At 33.6% G+C, this 18,359-nt stretch overlaps 1 protein-coding gene across 1 annotated transcript; it reads left to right on the forward strand.

Annotated features, from left to right (window-relative positions):
* Window positions 1–2,297: 2,297 nt before the first annotated feature.
* LOC136031715 (methylmalonyl-CoA epimerase, mitochondrial-like) lies at window positions 2,298–13,812 on the forward strand. Its single transcript, XM_065711420.1, has 3 exons — window positions 2,298–2,832; window positions 4,587–4,716; window positions 13,555–13,812. Exons 1-3 carry the CDS (start codon window positions 2,645–2,647, stop codon window positions 13,756–13,758), a joined length of 522 nt encoding a protein of 173 aa, XP_065567492.1. The 5' UTR covers window positions 2,298–2,644; the 3' UTR covers window positions 13,759–13,812.
* The last annotated feature ends 4,547 nt before the right edge of the window (window positions 13,813–18,359 follow it).

The following is an 18,359-nucleotide window of genomic DNA, read 5'->3' on the forward strand; positions in this document are numbered from 1 at the left end:
GACGTGGATCGTAAACAAATAATCTGACGCGGAAATAGAGCAAATTCTGTTTTTAACAATTGCACTGTTATCTAGAATATCATATGAAAACAATTTTCAAGAAAACTATATGATAGAATGTATTTATTCACTACTATAGCTGGAGCTAACAAGAGCATTTCAGTGTAAAAAAGACGAGCAAAATAAGTATTAAGAACAAAAACCAAATAAACAGCACTAGAAAAATTTAAAGCAGCAAGTGCTGCTTCAATGTTAAGAGATTAAAAAGAACCATAAACATATTTGTATGTTTCAAGAGTCACATCACATGATTCATGATTGTAATAGTGACCCTGTAATATACAGATTACATCAATTTGAAATACGTATATAGATATAATACTTTATGAAAGGTACGTCATATACACATTAAAGTCAATTATGCCCAACATAAAAATATATTCAAAAAACTCACCGGCAAATCCCTGAAATAAACTATATAAACAATTAAGTAATTTTTAAGGCAGTATTGTCAAAATGCCGAGTAAAATAAGGGGCAAAGAATAAATTTGCCATTTTTTTCACCATCAAACAGTGAGAGGATATCACGCCAGTCATGATCTGAGAGCCATTTACGGTAAACATTTGTTAGCTCAGGTTTGTAGATCTTGTACACCATTGTTTATTTGGAACAAACTGATTAGGTACCCAAGCAGCACACAGGTGGTCAGTCATATCTAATGGACGTAGCGTAACTGGGGTATTGTAATATTTGGTACAGATGATAAGAAATAACTCACTGAAATCGTCAAAGGTCATGAAACTTAAGTTAGCATACAATGATCGTACATTATCAGCGCAAAACTGTAAGTAAGTCACTAGTTCTTGACGATAAGGGCCATGAGGTGGATAGTAAACAACACACATCACCAGTGATATCACTTTTTTATGTAGCCTCTTGGGCCTGCATCACCACAAAAAGGCTTCAAAACCGTATTGATTTAGTATATAGTTGAATTTGAGAACTCTGTTTTTTTTTATGTTCGACAAATAATACAAATAAATATTACAGATACAAGCAATATCTAAAAATGTTATTTTTCAAGCATAGTGTAAGTGATCGGACATTGGACATTAGTATGTTTGGAAACGAATAGGGATGAATAAAAGGCTTTACCACTGCGGTCTTGAATTTAATTGCCACTACACTCATTTGGTCCCAAGTCGCGAAACTCAGGAAACATGGTTCAAAGGGTGGGTAAATTTTGATCTTTGTGAACTTCCGAACCCGCTGGCTCTTTGACCTAATGGATTGGTGGAATACTGGATAATATCTATTCTTGCGATTTTCTTTAGGGCTTCCAGAGGAGGAACTGGTATGATGGGGGGAATGTACGTCGGTGGCTTTAAGAAAGGCGGCGTGAGATTCAGGTTCACAATCAAGACTGGATATACATGTCTTTGGTAGCCTTGCATCAACAAAGTTGTACTTTTTCGCTCCCCTTGTTGAGACTTCAAAATTCTGTATTGGAATGTAACTTTTTTCCTTCTGCAGAAAGTGAGGTGCAAGTTAGGACAACAGTTCATGAAATATAGACCATGAGCAAAATTTTTACACATAAATTTGTGTGGTAGAAGAAAAAACTCTTCAGGGCAGCTGCTTGAAAAAATACACGCAAACACGCAGAAACGTGCAATTCTTCGCCTTTCTGCAGTCACCCAAAAACAATTTTCTATTGTTGGGCTTTGTCTTCAAGTTGGTCTTGCAAAATCTTTATTATTATGTTAATTGGTGACTGGAGGCATATTTGGTTTTTTAGCGGTAAAGTATTATGTGAAGCTGCATATATTCTATAAGTTTCTTGGAATTTTGGGAGTTGAATTGGCTCTGCCATTTTAAAAGTTACAGTACTCAACAAAACATATGACAATATTATTTTAGCAAAAATACCCATGATTTCAGATTAAATGAATTAAAGCAATATAATATAGTATTGAAAGTTATACCTAAAATTAAACAATGCTATAAATTGCTTGTACACTCGCTCCCCCAGCAATTCATTTCAGTAATACCAGTGCGTTTAAGTAAATAATTTTTATTGCTGAATTCGTGCCGTCAAGCACTATTTAGTTCAATATGATTTGCCGCTTGGCTTTAGCACCCACAGGAGCTAATAAGCTCCTTAAATTGAGAAAAGCTCAATTTCTTTTAAATACCACCATGTTTGTAGCAATCAATTTAGCTTTAAGGGTATAAAATGAAAGACTTTTTAAAATAATCAGATTTAAAAAAATTCAGCTTCCAAGATTATCAAAAGAAGTTGGCAATGGTGCTTGTTGTTTTAAATTTTACTTATATTTTCTGATAGTTACGTGGATTTTTAACTCATTGCTCTGAATTTCAATGTTGAAAAAATCTGCCAAAACAAATTTGGCTTTAAACAACCTTCATAAAGGATTTGTCTGGGCCTGTGTTGGACTTACAGCCTATGGTTTCTACTTATATGGCATAAGGGTGTACAGATATTTTACTGTAATCAAACCTTATAAAGACGAACAAGAAAGAAAAGCCAAACAAGAACTACTCTCTGAAGGCTCTGCTTTTGATGCAGAGAAAATTCAATAAAGCATCAGTAAATTTTGTTATAAGTCTATTGCAGTTAAAATGATGTCATTCAGCATTTTCAAGTTAATTGGAAAGACTCCTCTACCAAAATTGAGTTGCATAGCTTCTACAAAATTTTGCAACAGTTTTAGTAATTCTACAGTTCCAGAGACCCTTTGGAATCTTGGGAAACTTAACCATGTTGCTATTGCCACACCAGACTTAAAGGCTTCCACCATATTATACAGGTAGGGTTTCCTAGGCTAGACCAAGCTCACATTTATAGAATTCTTTTGCTAAATGACTGTTCAGCTAAAATCTGGGGTAAGTTTGCAGTTTCTTTCATTGCTTAGCTAGGTAGCAGGTGAAAATTGGTTTGGCTACATTTTCTTATGACCTTTCTGAATATACTATTCACATCCTTCACAAATTTTAGGCCCAAAGTCACTATGATTAAGGTAGGAAATGAGGTTAGTAGCTCATTTTGTATTGAATTAGGAGTTCAGAAGCACCTATCCTATCCCTATTTGTATAGATTATTTTGATGGACTTTGTACTAAGGAACATAGCAAAGGCTGTGGGAGGTCACAAAATCCAATGGGGAAATAAAAGTCTCCTGGACTTAGATTATATTGATGATTTGAGTATCCTAGATAGAGATGTTAGTAAAACAAATGTTATTTTGGAGATTTTAAGAGTTCATGGTGCAAGAATAGGCTTGAAAAAAAAGTGATTGAAACAATAAGTTGCTTAGACTAGGAATAAATGATTATGAAGAAGTAATGTTGAGGGAACAAGAAGATCAATCAAGTAGAGCTTTCAAGGTAAGTTTTGCCTACCTAGTTAGTATTATTAGTAAGGATTGTTAATATAGTGAAGGTGATAAAAGTAGAATAGCCAAGGCCAAGGGTGTTTTTTTCACATTTGAAAAAAGTTTGGAAGATAAGTCTGCAAACCCAGGTTAGATTCTTTGAAGCTACAGTGGTCAAATGTGATTCCAAATAGTGGATACTCCAAAAGACAGAGGAGAATTCATTAGATGTCTTCCAGAGGATATTTTTTTGGGTACCAGCCTAAGTGGCCATATTTCCAAAGAGAGCTGGGTACTTATCTCTTACACCCTCCACACTCAAGAAGTTGGATTCTGAAGAATTCTGAATTAAGAATTTGAAGAATTCTGAAGAAATTATGCCACTGAATATGTTAAGAACATGTTTCTAGTATTTTCTATCTCATTTTTTTTTAAGAGTGGAAGCTTTTTTTGTTATGGTGTTTTTTTTTTACAAAATGCCACTTCTAAGATATGCTTAGTGAACTGTGTTTTTAGTGTGAAATGCCACTTATGAAACCATGCTCATCTGTAGAATTCAGAATCCTATTATTGTTGATAAATGTACCATGTTCTTATACAAGTTGGTATTTCTATTTGCTTTGAGGTTAAGCTTTGAGCCTGTGCCACTCTGCTTTATATCTCATTTTACATTTAACCACATAAAAAATATAGAAAATTTAAAATAAAAAAAGAATAAGTCCTTCTATGAAACAATGAAAACAGATACAAAAAACTCTGGATATTTTGATCTTATACATGACAACATAATTACTTATAGGTCAAAGTTTTCAGTTCATTGGCTAGACTTGTCTCAGAAGGCTCATTGACAGAGTTCATTCAAAGTCTTGGGTTATAAACTTTTCCCCTGTAATATTGCCTAAATGCAAGTTGAATTTTCATTAAAGAGGCACAATCTTCTTCTTCTTCCAATTACAAAAGAAATGTTGCTGAACTTACAGTTATACACATGTTTGGTCAGATCATCCCATATATACAATGTAGGTTTTTAAGACCCAAAAAAAGTACTTATCCTTATTTGAACTTTTATTTGTTCATCATAGAAAAACACTGTAGTCTTCAAAAAAATGCCTAAAATAATCAAACCAAATATATATGTAATTGCTATTACACAAAAGATGGAAGTATAATATACAATAATTTTTATTATAGAGATATACTCAAGGCAGAAGTAAGTGAACCACTTGATCTGCCAGAACATGGAGTGACAACTGTTTTTGTGAATCTTGGAAACACAAAATTGGAGTTACTTTATCCCCTTGGTGTGAAGAGTCCAATTCAGGTTAGTTCCTTTTTTCTATACAATTGTTTGATAATTACAAATGTTGTCATATAGGCATCATCATAGTCAACACATTAAAGATGATTATAGTCATTGACTTAGTAAAAAGCAATGTGTTTAACACCTATTAATATTTTCTTCCTTAAGGTTGGTTTTAGGAATTTAGGAGAGGGCCAGTTCAATCAGAAATTGGTAGTTCTAGTGTCTCTTTTAAGGATTGAAAATTAATGGGAGGATAACTAGTCCTCCTTCCATTTCCTTTATTGCAAACAGGTATCCATGTACACCCTGTGGTGCAAGCTATTAATTTTGAGATAGCCATTTTGCTCATCATAGTAGGAATTTAAATAACTCCCTCAACTACATGTTGAGGACATGTTGACTACATGACGACATGTAGAGCAAAATTTGGGCACCCTAGGGTCTTAGCTTTAAATCTTAGAGCTAAGAGAACCTCATATTTGTGAGGACAAGAAAGGGATGTTGAGGGGCCTAGAAATAGGCCAAAAGTCATTTCTCTTAATCAGTTCCAGACTTACTTCTATAATTCCCTGGGCAAAGGGAAAAGGTTTAGGAACACATAGACCTACTCCTCAGAAACAGACTAGGAAATAATTTTATTCAAATTTACCTTAGACTTTTATCTGTAAGTCCTTGGTCCAAGAACGCCTGAAGGTCCAGAAAAAAGAGAAAAAAATGGTTTAATCAAAAACAGGGCCAAAAAACATTTTTTCAGAAGGATATCACAAATTATTTTATTCACATTCAAAGGTCATCACATTTTTTTTTCCAATTGGCTTAGAACTTACTGGGCATGTTAACTGTGCCAAAGAGACTGACTTCAATTGAGAGAGACCATCTTGGAAAAGGTTGATTTTATTGGCTTTTTTTTTGTTATGAATCTTCTGGCTTAAGCTGACTAAAAATTTAGTCTAACACTTCTTTTTTCTCTGATTGGCCTGCAACTTAAAGCACATTTTTATTAAGGCAAAAGGATCTAAAGGAAGAAAAACATTTTTATTTTAACTGAAAGATTGTATTATCAATTCATGATGAAAGAAAATCTTAAAACAGAATTCCTGTAATTAAAATATAATAAAAGTATACCATGAAACAACAAGCATAAGTTAATTTTAAAGATGTCTTCCCAAGAAAACTTTCAAAAAAAGTAAAAACAAAAAATATGTGTGAACTAATTTAAAAGATACTTTTTTCAAAGAAATTATTTGAGAAAAGTAGAGCAGTATTAATTCTAAAACGAGTAGAAACAAAGTTTAGCTTAAAACAAAGGTAAAGCAATTTAAAGTACAAACAGAAATTACCATGAACAGTTAATAAAACCTGTCGTTTGTACTATACTGAAAAGGGTTTGTATTTCACGGAAACGATCCATAAATTTGAGAAAACGAGACGTTACCAAAATCGAAATAAGTTTTATGTGTCATTGCATAAAAAATCACAATGCTAATAAGATTTACAGAAAACAAAAATTCTTACAATAAATCTTATTTCTGACTTTCAGTTTACTTTCAATATTTAAAAATGACATTGTTTCTGTCATACTCTCCCTATTGATTCTAATTAGGAAAAAATGGCCACCTAACTCAAAGTAAAAAAAACTACTGGTAACTTTTGAAGCAAATTGTTTGCTAAAGTAAAATTTGGATAATCAAGCAATCTGATTAAGGGAGTTGTTTATTTTTCTGAAACAAATATTTTTGAGTTGGCAAATCAAACAATTATTAGTCAGTTGTGCTTTGGAAAGGTTAAGGATTTGTTATTTGTTCTATTATGTTTATTTTCTCTTTATTATATTTCTTTATTTATACTGATTTTATTATATTTTTATTTTATGTGTTTTTATTTATTATTCATTTATCTATTTAATTTATACTATATTTACTATGTTTGATTTTATTTATTGTGCATTTAAAAGGAATAAATTATTGATGAAAATTTAATGCATATTAGACAAATGGAATTAGATTGGTTGTTTAAAATATAATAATGCTTAAGAAATAAAATTCTTGGAAATTTGTGTGATTTACTATCTTGCATGGTAAAACGAAATTTTCTTTTAACAATGTATTTTGTTTGCAGTAATAGATAAATGACAAAAGCTGTTAAAGGTTGTGCATGTAATTGGACGCTTTTGTAACCGAACTCCCCTTGCTATGACCTCCTGCAACTGAACCGCCTTGTAACTTAACCCCATGTAACTCAAACTTCGTGCAACTGGACCCTCGTGCAACTGAACCCTTGCTTAATGGGATTCCGTACAACTCAACTCACGTGCAACTCGATCCCATCTAATCGAACTCTCGTTCAAATAAACCCCGGTGCTACTCAGCGCCATTTCGCTGAACCTAAGGTCTAAGAAAAAGAATGAACTATCACTAATTAGAAGCTCAGAATTTGCCCCTTGCTTTTTTCGCATTTTCGCACTTATATTACCTTTGGGTAACCCCAGAACTTTTCTAAATTGAAAAATATTTTCAGGGATGGGTTTGTCACAAAAATCATGGTCGATAATTTGATTCCTTCTTTTCGGGGGGAGGGGGATTGCAAACTTTGAGCTTTTCATTAATTGCTTCGGTACGAATTTGCCATAGGACAAGTGGGCACTCTGGTCTTATACCCGTTGACCTACGGTCTTTCATTTTTACTTTTGAAGTTGTGTAAAAGCATTTGTTTGGGTAATTCCACATAGGATTAACCAGGAAATGACACCCGCCTTTAGGGGTGGGGTAAATAAAACACTAATTCTGAGGAACTTGAATGGTTACCTATTTCAGCGCCCCTACAATGTTCCAATGACCCGCTAGTGCTGGAGAAAAGAAAAAGCAGACACGCCCAGGTATCAAGCACTTTTGTAATTACCAAGGATTTGTTTTGTACTTAATTTTTGTGTTGAGATGAAAGTAAGTAGCATCTCTTATTAAAAAATCAGTTCCGTATTTGAATGATTTTTTTTTTTTTAACTTACTTGTTTTTTTTTCGAAAAAAAAACTTTCTTGTTTTTGTTTGTTTTTGCTTCTCATTTCCAAAGGTGATTGAGATAGGGAGTATTCAAGGAGAGGGGAAGGGGCTTAAACACCAGTTGTAGGGTTTTCGAACATGGAGATTTCGATGATAGACCTTTTATGGTTTTAAGCCCTCGCCCTCTAGAAATAACACTACAATCGCATAAGGTATTTTCGATGGTGTTGTCATGACGAGACTATAAAAAGCTTGTAAATGTAAATATTAGCTTTTGAATGGCACTGAACAGCAGATGTTCAGTGCATGAATGATCTGAAATTCTGAAGCATGATGTTCTAGTGCCCCATTAGTACTGGAGAAATAAAACAGAAAATAGGAGACTTATAAGCGTTGTTAGCTCTTTTTAAACTTTCCTCTAAACTTGTTTCTGCATAATAGCCATCATTTCTAAATCAGCATTAACGGCAATATTTTGCCGTTGGTTCAGTTACACGAAGGTTCAGTTGAAGTGTTTCAAGGATGGTAGCACCATACTTATGGTACTTTCTGTCCGTTTTAAGTTTGAATTATTATCTGTGCTCGTTTTGTGTTTAATTTATTATATATTTCATTTTTTTTTTTTCGTTTAGGTTTTAATGTCTCTCTGTAATTTTCGTTGACAAACTGTTTCCTAGACAAGGTTCAAAAAATTAATTTTAAAATAGAAAGAAGAAAAGAAAACAAGCATTGCTACCATTCTTTTAAATACTTTAGCATTGCCATTGTTGATGATATTAAAAATGAAGATGTAGTGGTTTGATAATCAGGGTTTGAAGAGTATTCTCAATGAAATGATATCTTTCAAATCATGCCTCCTGTATTTTTTATTCTTATTTCTCTTTTATTTTTGTCATGGCCTTAGAAAGCTGTGAGAGGGTTGTTTCCTATTACACATTTTGATATCGAGTGCCATTTCAAGGGACAAAACGGATTTAATAGTATCCTTTTTTGTGGCCCCACATGGTATCAGATCGAATATTGACAATACCAACTTTGATCAAATTGGTCAAAATAACTCATCGAAATCCTCCTTCCGCACCATCTTTATCATTAACAGGGTTATGATAAAAAAAAAGGTTCTGAAACAATATGATTATTTATGATTGTATGATTTATTATTGTCTTAATCATGCACACTTAGTATGTCTACATTGTTTACAAATAGTTTTGATTTCCATCAGAGTTGGTCAAAAGGATTCCTGAGATTGCCCCACCCCCATGCGTTTTATTAATGTATACCAAATTATTTTTTCTACCAATATTGGTGATTAAAGGTATCCAAGCCTGTTGATCATAAAGACGAGGCTAGTGTTTGCTTTTGATTTAATTTGCCAAATATTCTTGTAAAAAAACTTCTTGGACTAGGTGTACACTCATTCCTCGGGCGTTTAATTGCTAGTTTTCTTTCTGGTAGATGTCAACAGACAAAATATAAGTCTGCCTACTTCGACTCACTGCCCATTTTTGTGGATTTCCCCAAGGTATCCTCTTGGGACCACTTTTGTTTCTTGTCATGATAAATGATTTGGCAACATCACTGGATGACCGCTGGAAGTATGTATACGATCTGTCGCTCATTGAATGTTGTCGAAAAAAAAAAAACCCAAGCAGAGCAGGTTCACTAATGAATGATATATGTCAAGAGGCAAAGGTGGACAAAATGACTGTCAACTTTGACAAATCTGTAATTTTAGCCATTTCTTTCTTAAAATCTACGCCAGTTTTTAACCCACTTATTCCCAGCGCCAGTCACGTGAACGAAATTAAACTGCTCGATGTTCATATCACTTCGGATCTGAAGTGGAACAAACATGTTGATGTTATGTTAAAAATGCTATTTGGCCATCAGGTCTCTGAAGTTGTTCGCTCGCCATGGAATCCCTGCACCACACCTCCTACGCATCTATTTCTCTTTTATTCGTTCCACACTTGAGCACTATTGCCCTGTATGGCATTCCGGGCTGACTAGGGAACAGTCGGACCGGGTTGAGTGGGTGCAATACCGTGCCCTCCTGGTAATCTCAAAAGCCCCAAAAGTACCATATATATTCCTCCTTAATCAGTTTCAACTTCAGACCCTTCACTCCTGTCGTTTAAAACTCGCCCTATCCTTTGGTAATAAAATCCTGTTTAGCCCAATACACCGAAATATCCTCCTGCCCCAACATCAACCAGCACGGGTAAGGCCAATCAGGGCCTTTGCAGAGCCTGTACCGAAACTTCAACCTGTGACTGTGTCGCATGCTCGTTATGAGTTTAGTTTTGTGCCCTCGTTTGTTGAGTTGTTTAATGCCGGGTCGACTTTTTAATCCGGATTATTGTTGTTAATTGTATATATTATAATTTTGTGTATGTTAATTTTGACTTGTCGACTGATTTTCGTGTGTATATGATAATTATTATTGTTAGTTATAAATGTTATAATTTTGTGCATGTTAATTTTGACTTGTCAACTGATTTTCATGTGTATATGACAACAAAAACTACTAATCAGCTCTGTCCGTCAGATGTTTTTTTAAATAAAGTGAATTTGAATTATAATGTCATAACACAGAGGCCACAAACCCCGATACACTCCGCACATATTCAAAAATAAGGCCTGAATTCTACAGAGTGTAGTATTTGAGCATTTATGAGGCTGTTGAACATTATTATTCAATATATTAGGCCGATAGTGAAAAGCCCCTACTTAAAAACCATAAAGCATGTATTTCACAAATGGTGAACATCTTATGCCTTGTTGAATATCAGAGTCAAGCATGGGATTTCCAATTTTACATTTGTATTTTAGGGGATCCATTAAACTCGTTCAGCCTTTGAATCATGAACATAATCTAAATTTAAGGGGTTAGACCTATATTTTAAGACCGTTTTACGAGTTGTGATTTTGTTTTGTTTTTAGGAGAAAAATGTCTTTATATGTATTTTTATGATCAATTTACGAGTTGGAGGATTTGGAGGGGATTGTCAAACCTAATAACAGTCCCCCTCCCCCAACCCCGGGCATGACCCTGTCCATGACAGATTTAACTAGAGAGTCAATTAGAGTAACTTATAGTTAAGATTGGGACGAAGCCTTGCATAGAATAAATTCGTCAACCGGAAATAAAAGGTGAAAGTCCAAAAGATGTTAAGTAACATTTTTGTAAAGCTGAAATTTGTGCATTATCCCTTCAAACTAAAAAGATGTTTAGGTTGAAGCAATATGTCTCCTCTTATCTTTTTCAGTTCTCAAGATATTTATAGGCTTCTATGTTCTCGCTTTTCTTGGACATACATAGCTGGGACATGGAACTCTTTGATATCAGAATTGTATTTATTATACATTTATTATATTTATTATTTATTTATGTATATTATTATTATTACATTGTATTATTATTATTATTATTATATTATATTTATTATTTATGTATTTATTATATTTATTATACAATGTATTTATTATGTCCCTTGAATGAAAAAATGTCTTTTGAAGATTATTCCTTGTCGGGATTTGGGGGTTCACGAAAGATATGTCTAGCTTTTATGTCTAGTTGAATTATAATAGCGCTGGGGTGATCTCGCTCCCTCTTTTTTTTGTTGCTTGGTTAACTGGTTACGCAATGATATTATTTTCGACGTAACACCTTAAATTAGGTATCCTTTTCTCAGACCACACTGCGTTTCAATGACGAACAAATAAACATTCAAATGCGGATAAATCCATTTATTTAGATAGTGAAAACAGGTACAAAAGTCTAGATGTTTTGATCACACATACAGCGATCGTCATAAGTGGAAATACTAAAGTATTAAAATTAAAACTAACATATTTATACGAAACAAAATAATTAACTTTTGGGTCATTCACAAAGTAATAAACTTTCGGGTAATTCATTAGATTTTTTTTTTCGGAGAGTTCAATGACAAAGTTCCTTTAAAGTCTTGGTTTCAATTTTCTTCTTTAATCTTGCCTAAATGTAAAATAAATTTCCATGAAGGTGATTATCAACAAATGAAATGAAATTTTTTTTTAAATCCTAAAAAGGACTTATCCCAGATTTGCCTCTCACTCACTTGGACTGTCTTTGTTTTTTCTACAATTAACCATGGCTTGATGCTTGCAACTACTCGACTTTCATTAAAAATCAACGGTGCTCTAGGAGTGACGTATGGACGGATGATAGATAGATTTTTCTATCAAAAAATGAAATGACGTCATTCTTATACAATCCTAAAAAGGGATTATCCCAGATTTGTCTCTCACTCACTTGGACTATTTGTTTTGTTTTTTTCTACAATTAGCCATGGCTTGATGCCTGCAACTACTTGGTTTTAATTCAAAAATCAACGGTGCCCTAGGAATGACGTATGAACGGATGATAGATAAATTTTTCTGTAAAAAAAAATGACATCTTTTTATACAATCCTAAAAAAGTCTTATCCCAGATTTACCTCTCACTCACTTGGACTATTTGTCTTGTTTTTTTTTTCTACAATTAGCCATGGCTTGATGCCAGCAACTTCTTGATTTTAATTCAGAATCAACGGTGCCCTAGGATTGACGTATGGACGGATGACAGATAGATTTATCTATCAACAAATGAAATGACATCATTTTTATACAATCCTAACAAGGCCTTATCTCAGATTTGCCTCTCACTCACTTGGAATTTCTACAATTGGACTGTCTTGGTTTTTTTCTACAGTTAGCCATGGCTTGATGTCTGCAACTGCTTGATTTTAATTCAAAATCAATGGTGCCCTAGGAATGACGTATGGACGGATGATAGATAGAATTATTTATCAACAAATGAAATCACATCATTTTTATACAATCCTAACAAGGCCTTATCTCAGATTTGCCTTTCACTCACTTGGAATTTCTACAATTGGACTGTCTCGGTTTTTTCTACAATTAGCCATGGCTTGATGTCTACAACTGCTTGATTTTAATTCAAAATCAATGGTGCCCTAGGAATGACGTATGGACGGATGATAGATAGATTTATGTATCAACAAATGTAATGACGATATTTTTATACAATTCTAATAAGGGGGTTAATGTTAGATTTGCCTCTCACTCACCCGGACTAACTGTCTTGGCTTTTCGACAATTAGCCATGTTTGATGCCTGTAACTCCTTTAATTCAGTTCTTATTTAATTTTGTCTTCTGTGTCGTCTAATTGCAAACCAAATGTTGAGTTTATAATTGTATACTTGGTTGGTCTTATTTCCCAATCTATACAACTTAGAAATTAATCAATAATTTAGAAATCTGTTTTACATTTAGAGAAGATTAAAGAAGAAACTTGACATCAAGACTGTTTTGTATAAATATGTTAGCTTTAATCTTAATATCTTAGTATTTCTACTGATGACGATCGCTGTACATATGATCGAAATATCTAGATTCTTGTACCTGTTTTCAATGTCTAAATAAATGGATTGATCCCCATTTGAACGTTTATTTCTTCGTAATTATATTAAATCCCAAAAATTGAGTCTAATCCCACTTCTTAGAAAACGTCTTGTGTCTGGCTTCTCGGAAAATCTCAATTTAAATAGTATAAACTCTGTGATAACAATTCGCGAAAATTTAGTGGGAGAGGGGGGCCAAATATATATTTCCAAATCTAAGGGGTAGTTTTGTTGTTTTTTCTTTTAATTTTTCAATAAGAATCCTTAAAAAACATTTTCAATGAGAATACCAAAAAGCTATTTTTTAAAATTCTGAGGCCAAATCCCCCCCCTGCGCCATAACGCCCTATTTTCATTATAAACTGCTCCTAACCCCAAGTTATATTCCCTGCTATATTCTTTTCCCTTTGCAGAACTTTTTGGACAAAAACAAAAATGGCGGTCTTCACCATATCTGTATTGAAGTTGATAACATAGATGAAGCCGTGAAGAGTATCAAAGCAAAGAAAATTCGATGTTTGAGCGAAAATACAAAAATTGGTGCTCATGGAAAACCTGTTATGTTTTTACATCCAAAGGATTGCGCTGGAGTTCTTGTCGAAATAGAACAAGCTTGATTTTGTGAAGTAGTTTTTGATTATAATAAAGTTACATTTACAGCTTATAATAAAGTTACAGCTACTTAGTGAAGATCCAGTAATGCTTGCAATATAGATTGAAGATAGTTTAAGTACATAGCTACTTCACACTTCAACAAGCTTGATTTTGTGAAGTAGTTTTGATTATAATCAAGACACCGTTATAGCTACTTAGTGAAGATCCAGTAATGCCTGCAATATAGATTGAAGATAGTTTAAGTACACAGCTACTTCACACTTCAACAAGCTTGATTTTGTGAAGTAGTTTTCGATTATAATAAAGTCACCATTATAGCTACTTAGTGAAAATCCAGTAATGATTGCAATATAGATTGAAGATAGTTTAAGTACACAGCTACTTCACACTTCAACAAGCTTGATTTTGTGAAGTAGTTTTTGATTATAATAAATTCACCATTATAGCTACTTAGTGAAGATCCAGTAATGCTTGCAATATCGATTGAAAGTAGTTATAAGTACATAGTCTTCTCAATTGAGACCTGTCAATTATGGAACAGATTTAGTTGAGGCAGATGTAGCTAAAAGGAATAAATTTAATTAAGTGCTGTAGTTTTTTACTAAAATAAAATCACTATCGCCTAACAGAACGCTCACTGACGTTTGTAATATGGTCAAAATATAACTCATTTGCAATGCCTTCTAAATATAAAACTTCAACTTTTGGGACAGGTTTAATTTCAGTTCGATCCTGTCACATTTGGGACAGGTTTAATTGAAAGGCACAAGCAAAATTTTGTGAGGTATTTTTCTGTTGTTATAGTCGCAATTACAATCGCTTGAAGGATTGTCAAGTTAAAATTTAGTTAAGAATAGTTAAAAGAATATGACGCATATGTAGCGACTTCAAAATCTAGATCTGAAATTTTTGGGAAAGGCTTTGATTGTAAAAAAATTGAGATTCATCAGTACTTTCTATACGAAAAAAAAAATTCTTGTTGCTTAAGATCTGGGACTGTAATTTTCCTACATGGGATTTTTCGGCAATGGTGATTCCAATTTCTTGTCCAAGTTCCAGGACCAGATCTAGAAGAAGGGGGGCTAAAGAGGGAAAGCACCCCGGCAAGAAGTGACAAAACAAGAAATTGTAATATTTTTGGGCGAAAATTGTAATATTTACAGTATTGATGGTGTGGCAGAGGGCGGAAAAGTCTACATTGCCCCCCCCCCCAGGATAAAACCTAACTCTGGCTCTGCCAAGCTATAAATGGTACAACAAGACCCTTTGCTAAACAGTTAGGCCACACAAACTACAGAAGTTTTTAATGGTCAAGATAGGGGGATTCTTTAAGGTATCGTATGGCCTTAATATTCATCGAATATACACCATTTACACCATATACACCATTCCTGAATTAGCTTCAAATGGAGATTTTCCTCATGTAACTTTTTTTTTTCAGAACACGTTGAGAATTTTCGTTTACCAGTGTGTTGGCTCACGAACGTTTGTAATATAGTTAGAACACAGTTGAAAAATACAGAACAGATATAACAACTTCTCAATTGAGTCTTGTCACTTTTAGTTGGAACGGACTGAACTAAAAGGAATAAACTCAATTTTCTAATGTTGTTTTTTATTCAAATAAACTCGTAATTACAATCGTTTAACGGAACGCAACCTAAAGTTTGGAAGGTTTAAAACAGTTTAAAAGCAAAATACAGTCCAACTTCTAAATCTAGGCCTGTCCTTATTGGGAAAAGCCTAATTCCAGTTGGTTCTTGTTACTTTTTGGGACGAATTTAATGAAAGAAATAAAGTCAATTTTATAATGCAGTTTCATTGTATTAGTGTCGTAACTATAGCCGCTTAAAGAATTGCTCACCGGCGCTTAGATCTTTAGTAGGTTCCTGTCACATTTGTGACAGATTTGACACGCCCAAATTGAGACAAGTCTAAGTGTGTATCATCGAAATGGACTTTTTCGCAAGTCTTTGCTGTGACTAGCTCCTTTGATAAAATATCACAATAGAACTTTTGGTAAATTATCGTGAAATTATTATTAGCTTTATAATTAGTAATTTTATAATTTGGAATTTGTACATCACAACTCATTGTATAATCACAAACGGGTACAATCACAAACTCATTGTATAAACTTGCGACTGCTTATTTTACATTAGTACAAAAGCGCAATTGATTTTCTTTTTTACTTCTAATACCGTGATTCTCAACGTGGTGTGCAGGCTCCACCGGTAGGGCATGGCAATATTTTGGTGGGTCTTGGGCAGAACCTGCGTCCTTTGCTTTAGAGGTGAGAACTGGGACGCAGTAAAGTAGGTACCTTAACAATTTATTCATTATTTTGCTTGTCTAAACTTGAGCACACCACTTAAAATACGTTTAATGCTAATTTCAAATATGTTAATCGATATGTTTGTAGAAGAAGCAGCGCCTAAATAGCAAAATAGCTTTCGAACGACAACGTTGGATATCTCGCTAGATTTTTTAACAGCATCTTTCGGACTGTTAAGAAAAGCCATTCCAATTCATTCCTCATTCGGTTGCAGCGGTAGCTAGCAACCGAGTAAGAGACGATCGCGTCCAATGCTAAAAAGTAACTCCTGAAAATAGTGCCAGATCAAAACAAGAAGTACACTGTTAGAACCGCCTTATCGGAAATTCTACATAAGAAACTTGCCGTCTCTTGGCTTGCATAAAGAGGGAAATCTATTGGCTTGAAAAACAACATAAATTGCTTGAATTGCGATATATGCATAAACGGCACCTTTTTCCCCCTGACACTGGAACATCATAGAGATCTGTTTAAAGGCCAATTTTAAAGGAAATTTCCACATCTAGTGCCTTTTGTAGCTATTTTTTTTTCTTTTAAATAGAATCAATTTGTTACGAAAAACTGCATTTTTTATGTATAGGATTGATGAATGACGTCATGATCGTATTTTTTTTTTATATTAAAAGACGATCATTAGAAGAACTAACCATTGCATACATTGGATTTAGTTAGCTGCCTGATTCTTTGAGATTGGTCTCTTACTATTCCAAAGAAGAAAGAACAATAGTCTTTTTCCTGTTTGTAATTAAGTTTTTTTTATAAGTGAGCAATAATTGTTCTAATTTAAGATCATTTAAATAGTAACTAAAATTGTATAAAGGATCTGTGTTGTTCAATGTATTACATTTAAGAACGAACTATAGCTAATAGGAAAATTATTTAAATGAACGATTATGTATAACCATACATGACGTTATAATGAATGCAATATTTATACACGCTTATCTTTTGACAAGATCATAAAAGAAAAACATAATAATTAAAATGTTATTTTAAACATTTTAAAAAGCATGTAGATATAGTTATGTAAAATGCAGTAATTCTTTTAGGGTTTTATAATAAAGGACGAACTCAAATCTATAATAACCGAAATATTAAAATTAGTCACCATGCGCATGATGATGCATTACATATAGATAGGACATATAATGGATCGGTGTAGTTTTATAATAAAGAACGAACTCATAGTAAATGAAATAATAATTAATAGGAGTAGCCTTAGCTTTAGTGGTATCATCGGTAAACTTTTCTGTTGTATGACGCCATATTTGACTTACTTATCTGCTTGGTTCTCTGAGGATTGGTTTTTCCTGCCTGTAATTTCAACGGAAGGGGAGATAAAGAATACTGTACGATTTCTAGTAAAAGATCATCACCTCCCATGCTAATAAATACAATTGCCCATAACTTCTAAAAATAGTGTCAAATGTAATCCGGGTTGTAGCGGTAGCAATCCGGGTTGCAGGGGTAGCTAGCAACCTAGTAAAAGATGATCACGTCCAATACTAAGAAATACAATAGCCCATAACTCCTAAAAACAATGTCAGATCAAAAGAAGAAGCACACTAAATAATGACGAAGATCACACCGCCTTTCCATAATACAAATGCAGAAGAGAGAATAAAGAGGACTTTTTTTCCAAAACAGTGAATGAACAAAACCTATTTTAATATTTCGGCCCTATATCTTCGGCCCTATATCTTCGGCCCGTCTTCAGCAAAGAAAATACTAAAAAATAAAACTGGAAAACAATTATCATCTAATCGAAGAGTCAGCAATAGGTCTAGACATTGATGTTCTCATGTATTTGGTTAAATTATTTAACAAATATTCCATGCACTTCCAGTTTCAAGATTCATATTACAAACAAAAAAAGGCTTTCCTGTGGAGCACCTCTATCAGGCCTACTCGCCAATATTTTCGTCGAGCATCTTGAAAATTGAGCACTGGATTCGTATTTTCTTAATCATTTGTTCTGGGGACACTTCATGGACGGCGTACTTTCAGTTTGGAATTATGGCGAAAATGAACTTAAAGGTTTTCTAGGACATTTAAATTATTATGATAGAAACCTGAAATTCTCTCTAGAGACCGAAACAGATGGAAAATACCTTTGCTAGATGTATTGATAATACTTAGCGTGAATAAACTCGATTTTACGGTTTACAGAAAACCTACGCACAATAAGCTATCTTAACTTTAAATCTAACCATCCTCCACAGGTTAAAAGAGGCGTGGCAATATCTCTTGTGGATAGAGTACTTAATA

The sequence above is a fragment of the Artemia franciscana genome, chromosome 10 (genome assembly GCF_032884065.1).
Source record: "Artemia franciscana chromosome 10, ASM3288406v1, whole genome shotgun sequence".
Taxonomy (NCBI): domain Eukaryota; kingdom Metazoa; phylum Arthropoda; class Branchiopoda; order Anostraca; family Artemiidae; genus Artemia; species Artemia franciscana.